The sequence below is a fragment of the Sinocyclocheilus rhinocerous genome, unplaced genomic scaffold (assembly GCF_001515625.1).
Source record: "Sinocyclocheilus rhinocerous isolate Xijiao unplaced genomic scaffold, SAMN03320098_v1.1 scaffold491, whole genome shotgun sequence".
Lineage (NCBI taxonomy): Eukaryota > Metazoa > Chordata > Actinopteri > Cypriniformes > Cyprinidae > Sinocyclocheilus > Sinocyclocheilus rhinocerous.
Window position 1 is genome coordinate 1,667,532 of NW_015625034.1, and position 13,546 is coordinate 1,681,077.

Here is a 13,546-nt window from a genome sequence, read left to right on the forward strand (position 1 = left end):
TATATTATATAGATAGCTGCTATTTTATTTTGGTGACTGTTGTTTGTTTGTTTGTTTAAGCAAACATTTTATTTATTTATTTTTTTACTTTGGGTTGAATGCAAGCTTCTCTTACATGCTCCTCCACTTTGAAACACCTTGGCCTAGTTACATTTTCCCCAACCCTTTGGCCTCAAGCTGTAAGTGTGAACATACTATTCTACAGCATACTGAGCAACCGCACATCGTGTGCAATGATTCATAGCACACTACACAAGGCAGATAGAGTCAGCAGAATGGGATTACTCTGCCCGCACCAGTATACTGTTAGTTGTGCAACAGTGATGGGCTTTAAAATTAGGTTCTTAAAAACAGTAGCCTTTTTCAAATTAATAATGGTGTTGGATGGAGTGATTGAAACACTGTTACATTGTAGTTTCTTTTGGATTCTTGTGGCTTCATACAAAATTGCCCCCCTGCGAAGTGAGACATGGAGGCTGCTCTCTTGATCTTATAATGACTCCCAATCAGATTAAACTTCCACGCTTCTTCGTAATCTGTCGCATACACCTGCCGCCACAGTTGTAGTTTGTTCTACTTCCTTAACCAGTCAGAGTCTTGAAATGGATATGCATTGTTTTGGACTTGCGAAGACATGATTTTTTTGCTCTGTGCTACAGGTGTGCACTACCATTCATATGTTTGTTCGTTTGCTTTTACTGCATTTGTTTGATTGAAATTGCAATTATAAATGTAAGTTATTTCTGTGAAAACATCTTAATATCAGAAAACATTTTAATATGACGATTTGGTGCTCAAGAAACATTTATCAATGTTGAAAACAGTTGTGCTTAATGATTTTGTGGAAACCATTATACATTATTTTTAAAAGATTCTTTGATGAATAGAAAGTTTAAAAGTACGGCATTTATTTGGAATTTATTTGAAACAGAAATCTTTTGTAACAATAACATTCTTAACTGTCACTTTACTATCAATTTAATGCATCCCTGCTGAATTATATGAATATGCTGAATTAATATACTGACCCCTAACTTTTGAATGGTAGTGTATCTGAGTTTGATTTTAGTTCTCTAAAAGATATGTTCTGCCTAAGCACATGTTAAAAGCGTAGTGGAAACACCATCCTCTGTGATCATGCGGAAGTGTGTTTTATTACTTTTAGAGAAACTTTGCAGTCTTTTGTGAGCTTTTTTTATTTTTATTTTTTTATACAGGGAATGTTATTATTGCTTGCATTTAGTTATATGCTCATCTTTCCACATTAAACACAAGTATTAGTTATTTCAATCAGATGTCAATCTCTTTGTCTGTGTATTGCTGTATGTGGGACTCACAGTTGGGCTTTTGCCGTTTTTAGTAATGTTGAAAATCTGACCTCTTACAGGTTTTCTGCCTTCATGAGCTCCAGATGAGAAGAGGCTGAGCAGAGGTTCTGTGAACTGCCCTGAAATTCATTTTGCAGGTGAGTTATTACATATAACATGTATTGTTATATTCTGTGTCCTCCTTTCTGTGCTGGATTAACGTGCATGAAAATACTCATTTCCTCAACTGATTATGGGTGGTATTATGATATCCAGAGATGCTGAATTAAATGTTGCCATTGGTAAAGTACAACTGAGAGTTTTCTTGTTTCTACTCAAAACCTATTGTATGTGTTTCTATATAAACACACATATTATAGGATTGTGTAGCTGTGATCAGCATTCGACAGTAACAGATCCAGGTTTTGTTTGTAGAATATCTTTGTTTGCGTGTCTCTGATCATGTGGATGGACTGTTGTGTGTAAAGATGGTCTGTTTGTGGGTAAAGTCCTTTTCTCTTAATTTCATCTCATTCGTAGTTCAAGGTCCTCAGTGATACAAGATTTCAAAGACTACTTAAATGGATGATTCTGATGCACTTAGCTGACACTGCATGGATAAAAATGTCTCTGGCTTCTTTTTATCATAACTGTTTGACTTTCTCATTCTGTTTTTAATGAAAATAGAAAAGTAGCACAGAATGATGGAGTGAATAAACATTCTGATGTGGGCCTGCTTCTTCCTGTCCCCAGGTGCATGGTTCTCATTGCTATTGAAGACAAATTTTGTCTTAGCCATGAAATATAGCCCTGCAATATAGGAATAATGACCGTTGCCAATGCCAAGTCTGGCACAGGTAAGCACTTTAGAGCCTCTTACAGGTTTATAGGATGCTTTATAGATCATTAGTGTGCGTGATTTTTGTGATATCCAAACATATCACAAACACATAGATGGGACAGTCGGCATGGCTTCAATTATTTTTTTTTAGACGAGTGACCAGTTGATGAATGATGATATTTAACAGAGCTTTATATGGCAGCAACCTGGTAAATCTTTCTGCAACATTTGCTGCATAGGTGAATAATACTTGTTGAGGAAAGGTGTGCTAGTATTTCTATCATGATAACTCTCTGAAGAATTTAGCATGGTAATGGATATGACAGTGTTAATGTATTTGATCCAGGCGGAGTAGATCTGATTCGCTGCTGGATTGCTGCTGCTGTTGGTTATTGCTGTTGTTCTAGATTATTGCTGCTGCAAAGCAAGTACAGGAATAAGTCATACTGCTGCTGCACAAGTAGCATATATATAATAGCCCGTAGCATATCTAGGCTATACAGGTGGAGCTGGGGAGGGTGGAGGGTTTCAGAGTAACTCTGAAAGCGTGCTGCGAAATGCTTTAATGGATGCCAAACAGCCATTTAAATGTAAAGCAGTAAGCTTATTGGCTCTGTATGGAACATGAACCAATCAGCTTGTACCAAGCAGCTTAACGCCGTGAATATCATTAGTTTGCACTACCACCCATCAGCCTGCGCCATAGAGTTTCATGACAGATCTTGTAATTTTAAGCAATCAGTGAATTTGCTACCCAGCAAAGTCAACTGCAACACAGTAACTGCAGTGGAATTTTATTCGATTTTGATCAAGTTCACATCTATTGACTGTAGACTTGTGCCGGTATTCGGTAATGCGATATATCACGGTAATGAATATGCACGATATTGTTATCCTGGGCACTTACTTTTCCCATCAACTGGTCAAAATGCACAACACCGCTGTATGCTGCGTGAAAGACGCGTGCGCACTCTGATGTAAACAAGCGTGGACGTGAAGCACATGGCGGAACATGTGAGAGACGCTCTGGATGAAAGCGCACTTTCACTCTCTGACAGCAGATGGCGCTAAACTGCAGAAATTATAATAATAATAATATAATAATTCATTTAAATGCAGCCTTTACCCCGGAAACCCTGTAAACAAAGCAGCTGCACTACTTTCTGTTTCTGAATCGTGTTTAAATGATTTAAGCAGTCATTCAGATTTGTGTATTTGCTATGATGTTCATCACAGCGCCAAATACTTAAATATTTAGACTTAATAGGCTATTTATTTTCAAACTTTTTTTTACATTTTAATCTGGACTACAACATGCCCTAGATATTGTTTGAAAGTGTTTTGATTCTTTATTGTTCGGTCACACTTTACATTAGGGCTTCATTAGTTAACTTTAGTTAATTCATTAGTTAACATAAACTGCCAATGAAAAATTCTTCTGAACATTCATTAATCTTAGGTAATTACAATATTTAATAACACGTTGTTAAAATCTAAAGTTGCAACTGTGTTATTTAATGAGCTAACATGAACAAAGACTTCTATTTTTTTTTTAACAAAGATTAATAACTTCTGTAGCAAATGCAGCTATTGCTCATTGTGAATGTTAATGCATTAACTAAGGTTAACTAATGAGGTCTTATTGTAAAGTGATACCTATTGGTCTTTATAGTTCTTTTGCACTTTAATCTGTGTAAAACTTTTTAACTTTATACATTTTTCTGTATTGCTTTATTGCATTTAAATGTTCAGTTATTTTTGTTATAAGAAAAAAGTTAGTAAACCTGTTATACTGTATTATGACAACACTTTTTTTTAAAGTAAATTTCAATATCGTGATAATACCGTATACCGTGATAAAAGCATTAGCAATTAATCGCAACATGAGAATTTGATACCGGCATATCCCTAATTGACTGCAGATGATAGAGCTTTGGCAAACTGCTGCTCCTGAGTATGGGTCAGAAACTGCTAAGACCTCTTCAGTCCTTCTAGCCATATCATCATAACTCTCCCAGTGTCTAATGTATCTTGCCTCTGTAGAGAGGTTACAGAAAAGTGCTGATGAAATGGCTCGTCTCACAGGCTTAATGGCCTGCATGTATGACCCTCAGCTCTGTGTTTTCTTTCAGCTGCTTCCGCTGACACCATTTTCTCTGCCGTGTTGTGCGGTTTGTTGCCTTATTGAGGGAGATGTCTCTGTGTGGGTTTGTTCACCATGGAAATGGTTAGTGTTTGCACTATGCAAATTACTCCACTTCGTGATGAATATGCCCTTTTTGAGGCTCTCAAGTTGTTTATAATTGTCTGAGTGCTTTCTGATGCAGTAATATACACATGGATTTGTTTTGTTGTTCTCTGTTACTGGAAAGCAGTAGGTTGTGTAGTGTTGACTTAACTGTAAACAGCATCCAAAATCAACTTCCTGCCAAGCTGTAGGAAGCTGTGGAAACTATTTTTGAAATTTATTATCAGGAGTCTAAGCATTCATAGACTTGTTGACCTATGACATGCAATTCATGTAAATTTAAGTCCACATCCAATAAAGCTTCTGGTCACCCTACAGAGGGTTTTTGGACTTCTCTTTGAGGCTAACAGTAAGAGGGAGTGATTTTTCTTTTGGAAGTCATTTGTCTTTTTTGACAAGTTTGTTGCTGTAACCGGTTTCATCAAAGAAGATTCAATATGGACTTTGCTGTAAATACCACATCATTGGACACATTTCTGTTGAATTACTAATCATCCTTGTGGGGCATTGGCAGTGTTGCCAGATTGGATGGACGATTTCCAGCCCAAAATCTCACCAAAACCCACCCACCCCAATAAAAAAACGCCCAAAACTTTAACTGTCAAAATAATGTAAGAGAATGTGCATCAAGGTTGATAAGGACCATATTAACTCCTTAAAACAAAATGATGATGGCAAAATAATACAAAAATAGATAAATTTCCCAGGAAAACAGATCAAATCAGAGCAAATACATTAAAGTGAATTACCAAATATGATTAAAATATGCAAGCAGTCAAAATGGCAAGAAATTAACCGATACCCTCGAAAAAAATGCATGCATAATTTTCAATGTCAACTGTCAGAGTAAGCCAATATACTGCAAAAATTGCCCAATATAAGTGATTGAAAAAAGCAACGTAATTAGCAGGTATTTTACACATTCATGCACACCATTACAGTCAAAACTGTGTAATTCATTGATGCATACTGTATGATAATCCAACCATAAAAAATTAACAACAGTAGTACCTTACCTTCGTGTCACACTTTACCTTCAGACAGAACTAGAGGACATCTTTTGTACAAATTGTAAAACATAATACAGAACTTTGCAAAAGTCAAAACTAATCAAGCAGCAACTTTCAAGGATATACCAGTCTGGACCTTTTAAAAGATGTCCTGATGCAGGACAGGATTGTATAGTCCCAGACATTGTTTCGATTTTGATTAATTCATTCTGATTTCAGAGTTACAATGATATTAGAGCCTTCATGTCCTCTCCTTCCACAGGTGTAATTCATGTTTTGAGAGTGTAGTCACCTGCCCAATCTGGCAACCCTGGCCATTGGTGCATGGATCCCGATTATTGCCGCTTACGGCTATATCTGTTATATTTTGACTCCATTTCAGTACGTGTTGTGACTGTAGCTACACATTTAAACAATTTAATATTGTAGATTCTAATGACTTAATATTTATCTGTCAAAGAGAATAAATACTCACATTTGAAGCTTGGTTACGTTAATTTTGGGCCCTACTTTGTAAATATGATCAGATAAACCTGATTGTTTAGCTTGTTTACTTGTCTTTTTTCCTGTACAGTTTGCCTTTTATATGTAAATCTTTTATTTTATACAGTATTATATTGTAAAACTGTATGTTTGTATAATACACATACAGTTTTACATGTGTATGTATATATGTATGTATATATTTTGTAATTTTTACAATTGGCAAGTAGAGTACTAATATTGAGCCATGATTGTAAAAATGCTCAGCTACATCTAGTTGGTCTAACTTGATTTAAGTTATTATATATATATATTATACTATTTGATGTTTAATATATATATATCTATATAATTTTTAAATATTAAATTATATAAATATTTAAAAATTAAATTATATTATAAATTAAAATATATATATATATATATATATATATATAAATTATAATTAATTTAAAAAATGCATACATATATATATATATATGCATTTTTTTTTTAATATTAATTAGTATGAGAGGTATGATTTGGTTAAACTATAATCTTCCATTTAATGTATTTTGATACCATAAATCCTTAAGTACTATAGACTGTATATTTTAATCGTATAAGGAAACAAAGGTTTAAAAAATGGGTATCTGCAGTTGGTGTTTGCTTTATTCTATGATTTACCTTATCGTAATCGCCTTACAATCTTGGTTTTTATGTATATATTTTAATGATGTGTGTAAATTGTGTGTGACCCTCAGCCATGCAGCAGGTGCTGGATAACCTCAAGGATCTGCCGCCTTCAACAGGAGCCAAAGACATCGACCTCATCTTCCTCCGTGGCATTATGGAGAGTCCCATAGTTCGTTCCCTTGCTAAGGTATAAACTAATACTTCATGTTAACTCCTTCAGTTTGATAGCTATTAGGACACATCAAATAATTGATTAACATTATACTTGTTACTTTTTAAATCGGGCCCTGTTCTTGACAGCTATAGAAGGGTGGGCTGGCAGATATCCTGGGGAATATTGCAGTGGGATACAGTCTAGATATTTATACTGTAGATATTGCTATATTAACTATATTATATACACTGAAAAAAGAGCAATATCTTGCACTTTCACAACAAAATTAACTTTTTCTCTGTATTGAATATTAAAAAAGAAAAAAAGCCCTCTTTGTTCTCTTTCTCTGGAATGTCTGGATCATTGTTTCTACACTGGTGATTCCTTTCAACTAACTTTTTTTTATTTATACCAAACAAGCCAATAATCATGTCTAGAACATTGGGGGGACCAATGGTTTTGAGGAAAATATAAAGACCAGACCACTATGGTGATGGTAGCCTATTTATTTATTAAAGAAACTAGATAAATAAAGGATTTAAATGGATTTATGGGAATACATTTAAAAGAAGAAAAAAAGAACAGTAAAAGAACATGAATATTTGTAAAGTAATAAATCTGAACCGCAAATAATATTTTTATTTTAAAATATGCACCTATTCAATTTCAGTTGTATTGTTGAAAACGCAAAACAGAAAAATGCTAGTCGTCATAATCAATTATGAATGACATGAATCACGTAAATGACAGACCTACTTCCAATTCAAAAAGTCGAATAGTGTGCATAACTGGATCTTGTTGGTCATTTACATCATTGAAGGGGAACGCTACAGTCGAGCCGACTGTTGTTATAGTGACGAACGCAATCGCTCTTATTTCTGTGTTTACTTCAAGTTTTCATTTTTACATTCAGCATTAACATCAAGTCAAAAGGGAGCTTTCAACTGAACTGTATAGCCTACATGCATTTTAGATGCTTGTATTATGTTCTTGCCCCATCCATGCAGTGAATGCACGTTATCTAATGAGCGTGTTTTTAGAACATTAATTCAACTGCTCAGGTAATTTCAGTGGTTGGCTAGGCTATGATACATATTCATGTATTAAACTCCCTGTAAGTCACAAACTCCCTGTGATAGCGCGCCTGTTTTCGCTCGTTGTCAGCCTCTGCTTTTCTGCAACAGACTGAAGCTCCGCGTGAATTCAGCACGCCTTGCTTTCAGCTAATAAAAGAAAAATGCTGCAATTTTCTGGTGTTATTTTATGATTATTGGGGCAGTCTCCAGCTATATCTTAAACTTCTCAAAATACAATCCGCTTCAGATTGGTTTTAATCACTGCACAAAAAAAATGAATGCAGTCTTTACCTAATTCTGATTGGGTGGGCAAAACCTGCCCATGGCTGGAGCCGGCCCCGTTTTAAATAATCCTTTAAATTATTAGTTAATAAGAGAGCTTATATCTGCCTCCTAAATATCAGCATAAACGTTCACACGTGCACACATTTATGAGGCCAGGGATTGTTTGTTGTGTCACAGGTCATAAGAATGTGATGTACAGGGGGCCTCTTCTTATTCTTAATATAGCTGTGTGAAATTGTTTAGATTGTGAGATATACTGGTTGAGTTTCACTTTGTTTGATTAGGAACTAACACGCCTTTGTGAGAAACATATAGTCCGTGTTACTGTACTGTCTGTTGATTTTTCTAGTAAGAGTTAGTCTACAAGTGACTGACAGTTTGATCTGCATTAATGTCCAGTTTGTACGGTCTATTTCCTCTGAATAATCCTGTGCTGACACGGTTTTCAGTCCTTAATTATTTTTAAACACTTTTTTTAATAGGTGTTGTGCAGGTTATTCAGGCAACCCCTGACAGGGAGCAAACTGGGAGAGCGAGAAATTGATTGTAACTTATTTGTTTACTAATATTGTCTGTGTATATTCATGTAGATCTCAAAAAATAAAACCGAATTGAAAGTCTTAAAAATTCCCACCACTGTACAATTTCAACCACAAATCAAATGATGTATTCCCTTTTTTATAATTTGGCGAAAATGACGTTTCAAACGTTTTTAGAAAGTTATTTTTCCTAAGGCTTATTTCTAGAGTTTTATGTGTTCTAAATGCACATGATTGAGAACAAATTTTGCTTATTACATCTTTGAAGCCATACACACAAATAGTCTTCACATATTATTAATTAATTAATTAATTCATTCATTCATTCATTCATGCATTTCACTGACTGATTGGTAAACAAGAACATTTGAAAAACATTGTGGTGGAAATGACACCAGAAATAAAAATTGTGGGTTTAATTTTCATTCAAATTGAAGTTTTTTTTTTTTTCATTTCACTGTTTATCTTTTTTTTAATTTTTTTTTATGCATTTTTATCATTAAAGATTGAAAGTCTGATCAAGGGTAAAACTATCAAATATATTAATAGAATATTTGGAAAAATAACACAAAGGCATGATACAGTTTTATTTTGTCATATTTAAAAAAAGACACTATTACATCATTATTCTTAATGACTTTGTACAGTTGTTAAAACTCTCTCTTCCATCTGAAGTGTACCTTGCAGTGCTTTTGTTAATCTAGACGTAATCCATTAATCGCTTTCTTGGCAAGACGCTCAAGTTATTTAGTCTCCGCCCACTCTCTCTCACAGGCTCACGAGCGATTGGAGGATGTTAAGCTGGAGGCAGTGCAAAGTAATAACGTGGAGCTAGTGAGTGAGATCCTGTCTGATATGAGCAGTCTTACCACTCATGATGAAAGTGCATCAGAACTCTGTAAGATCCTGAAGGAACCGCACTTCCAGGTACCAAACCTCTTTGTGTGTCTATCTGACTGCGTCTTTCATGATAATATGTTGACTGTTTATTTACAACTATTCATTCACCATGTAGCCTTCTCGGCAGAAAAGGAAGTAAGATCACCAATAAGCACTTGAGAAATTGGACAAATTAGTTGATCCTGTGTTTTGTTTTTTTGTTTTTTTTAAAGGAAGATGATTTATTTGGTCATTTGTTGTTTGTTCTGTTCTGTATTCTCTTGGTATTTTCAGTCCCTGTTAGAAGCTCACGACAAGGTGGCCTCTAAGTCATATGAAACTCCTCCCACCAGCACCAATTCAACCAGCATGGCCAGCTCATCCCTCATGCCGGCTGACACGGTTCGCATGATCAGCATCCAGAAGAAGGCCGGAGAGCCTCTGGTGAGTGACAGATGTTCTCAGTTTCACAGGATTAGATCCCACAGTCGGTCAGATCTTTAGCTCAGCTTGTGTTTCAAATCCATGCAGTGCCATTTGGTTAGTCTGCATTGAAAAAGTTTGTGTTTGCATGAACAAGATCTAGACTTAATTGTTAAATTAGACCTTCATATACAAGGAAGATCTAAGGCCAACCAGTCTCGAGCAGCAGATCTATAGTTGGCAGCCTGCAGTGTTCTAACACCTAGTAAAATGTCATTGTGTCTCTGCCAAGGTCAGAAATTCACGAGGGTGTTGGTTAAAAAAGCCACTGAAAGCAAGCTTTATTAATTTTTTTTGCACATTTCATTATATTAAAAGCCACTGAAAATAACATTTATTTAGGGATGTTTTAAAATATGATTTCATATAAAAAGTAATTTTCAGTGGCTTTTAATATAATAAGATAATATAATGCAATATCCAATAAATGAATGAATGAATAATGTTGTTTTCAGTGGCTTTTTATAATATAATATAATATAATATAATTTATAAAATGGATAGTTCTCCTTGATTCCGATTGGTTGAGCCGCGTTCGAAGCTGTTGTAAATTACACTACAAACATACACCTTTGTTTACTTCTGTGTTTTGCTCTGCAACCACTTTGTTGGAACCACAACTGTTTCTGAGAAACTACATTGTTTGGTGGAAGAATACTGTTTTTATTTATATCATTACACTTTATTTGCTTTGTTTTATTCTGTGAAACCTTACTACGTATATGGAATAACCGTTTCGTTTTATAAAAGCAATAAGCCCAGTGAAGCCGTGGTTTACAGTGAATTTATAACAGCTAAGGGGAGTGCCTAAAACCCCCTTAGCTGTTATAAATTCACTGTAAACCATGGCTTCTTGGGGCTTATTGCTTTAATAATATAATATAATTAATATAATATCCCCCTATCTATCATCCCTTAATAAGAAGTATGTCTGACTCTTTGTGCCGGCATTTCTGCGATTCATAGTGTCGTCTCTTTTAGGGTGTAACATTCCGGGTGGAGGATGGCGACCTTGTCATTGCGCGTGTTATGCACGGCAGCATGATTGACAGGCAAGGAATGCTGCATGCAGGTGATGTCATCCGAGAGGCGAATGGCCGAGAGGTGGGCAAAGACCCCATGGCATTACAGCACATGCTGAGGGACTGCAATGGAAGCATCACACTCAAAATCCTGCCCAGCTATAGGGACACACCTCCACCCGCACAGGTCAGCGCACCACTGATTCACAGCAAACCCAATCAAATGACACCCAATTAAAAAATATTCATCAACTTTTTGTTTGTTACACAGCAGTTTTGTGTTTAGTTGTTGCATGGCACCGGGTTTCAGCTGTATTTATTTTTGGAATGCACTGATATCACTTTTTCCAGAACTGACTGATACTTTTATTTTTGGTACTACTTGCCCGTAACCAAGTACCAATACATGTATTTTTATTGCATTTATAATTCTTAAAAGTACTGGGTACAAAAACCAAAAGAGTATGTATAATGTTATTTGGTTTAGTTCATTTATTAAATAGATTTTTCCTTCAGTTATGCAGTTTTGCACTTAATTATGCCCATTAAAACGTATTCTACAAGCTTTTGTTTCTTTCACTATTCTTTTTTTTTTTTTCCAATGGTACTTTTATATTCAAGTTGATAGCACATTAGAGCTGCTCCATTGCAGTGGCTCATTACTGTAATCACAAGACTTCCTGTAATAATGCAAGGAATCACTCTTTATATACAAATGATGAACATATTTTCTGAAACACAAGTGGCATTTTTCTTTATCTGAAACATGCTGCGACTTATTTTCCAAAGCGACTCATATAATGCAATTAACGTCAACAATCAAAACGTGTTGTTCAGCACACGCACACATTTGTATTGGTGCAGAATGAGAGAGACGCATATAGCCTAGTGCGTTTCACACAGACTGCTAGTTTCACTTTTCATTTAGATAAAGTCTATGCTTGACATTTAAAATAAATGTTGTTTATAGTAATTGCCCCTATAATTTTTTATTTACGATTTAGTTTTAATCTAAATGATGCATATGTTAAGTGAGCAAACAGCAATAAAGATCATGCAACAGAAGTGTGTCTCTCTCTCCTTACCGTCAAATTAGTAACTTGAGCATTGTTTTACTTACTTGCTTTTGACATATAATCCGACCAAACTACAAACCTTCCAGTGCCGTCTGTGAGAAAGGGATATTCGCTTGAATATTAGATAATAATTTACATGCATGTACTTAATAGACATCCTTAATTTCTAATAACTCCATTCTACTCTCTGTTTGTTCTGTTGTCGGTGATTCTTTGTCTGTTCACACTTCACAGCACTGTTCACATGCTGTTTGGTATCGGGGCATTTTAATCGGTGCATCCCTAATTTTATTACATTGTCTAAAATTTTAGTGATGGTTACGGTACAAACCCATACAAAATTAAATTTGGTGGACATTTGCTGCAACAAGAACTGGCATGAATCTGTACAAGATCATCCTCATCTGAACTGCTAGTATCTTTCCCTAATAATCCGATGCTGAGAGTACAAAATAATCTTGTCCCATAGTCCTGATTTTAGTGCTGTATAACCTCCTGATGGCTTATGGGTTCGAACAGTCCTTGAGGAGGAAAAAGGAGAGACCTGGCCTCTGGGTGACTCAGAATGCCATCGGGCTGAAACTGAACATGGTTATCCCTATTAATAACACGACCTGTGCTAAGTAGGGCAGATGGGAGGAGTTAAACATGCGCACACACTTACTTTCTACTCTAAGGAGATCTAGGGCTGGAGAGAAATAGATCCTCAAATACCTTTTTTTTTTTTTTTTCATCAAATCTTTCTACTGTTAGTAAAGTGTTTTGCACCACAATGAGTCATAATTGGACATACAGGACTATAATATACAACATATTTGGTGCAAAGAAATCGCACAAGTTAAGCAGGTTTTGCAGGTCCATGTATGATTACAGCACAGTTGCTGTTTCAAATCCTGATCCGAATAGGTTTAGGTCCTCAAAGAGTGCTGCTACATATCAACACTGTGAGTGTACTTCTAAGCAAGTAGGCTATGTCCTTTACCCACTTTCCTTGAATAAATACTGTTTGAAAACCTCACACAAGAGCAAACGAGGTTTCAACGAAACCTGGACGAGGGTTTACAGGGACCCGTTCCTTGTGCCAAACCTAAATTCTGTATTTTTTAGACCTGAACTTTACTCAGTGGCTTGGTTATGTGCAGTGAATGACCGCTGTGTGTTTACTCTTGGGAAATCATCACTGATAAAGATCCACCAGGATCCATAAATATTTCATGTGAAAATATACTGTTGTCCTTCATAGAGAAGCCCATTTACAACACACACCAACATAGGCTGTCTCTGTTACTATTCATTTATTTCCCAGGAGGATGCAGTATTCTATAGACAAAATGTTGACAATGTGAATTGGCCCCTAGCATTACACAACACAGATTTTGTCAATACAACATGAAAATGCTTTAGCCTTTTTTTGGGGGGGGGGGGGTGGTATTTTTCTTAAAATAAAACCTTCCCCTCATCCTTTTAA

At 35.6% G+C, this 13,546-nt stretch overlaps 1 protein-coding gene across 4 annotated transcripts in view; it reads left to right on the top strand.

Moving 5' to 3' along the window:
• The window catches only part of LOC107749029 (MAGUK p55 subfamily member 6-like), a 21,574-nt gene that overhangs the window by 1,080 nt on the left and 6,948 nt on the right, over nt 1–13,546 (top strand). Inside the window, exons 2-7 of one of the 4 annotated variants that reach the window (XM_016564078.1) lie at nt 1,388–1,465; nt 2,061–2,164; nt 6,633–6,751; nt 9,393–9,545; nt 9,792–9,941; nt 10,962–11,189. In XM_016564078.1, coding sequence (XP_016419564.1) covers nt 2,134–2,164; nt 6,633–6,751; nt 9,393–9,545; nt 9,792–9,941; nt 10,962–11,189 — 681 coding nt within the window. In that variant the 5' untranslated portion in view covers nt 1,388–1,465; nt 2,061–2,133. Of the gene's footprint in view, nt 1–1,387; nt 1,466–2,060; nt 2,165–6,632; nt 6,752–9,392; nt 9,589–9,791; nt 9,942–10,961; nt 11,190–13,546 lie in introns of those variants that run through there. The other 3 variants (XM_016564086.1, XM_016564090.1, XM_016564096.1) reach the window with 3 other exon arrangements.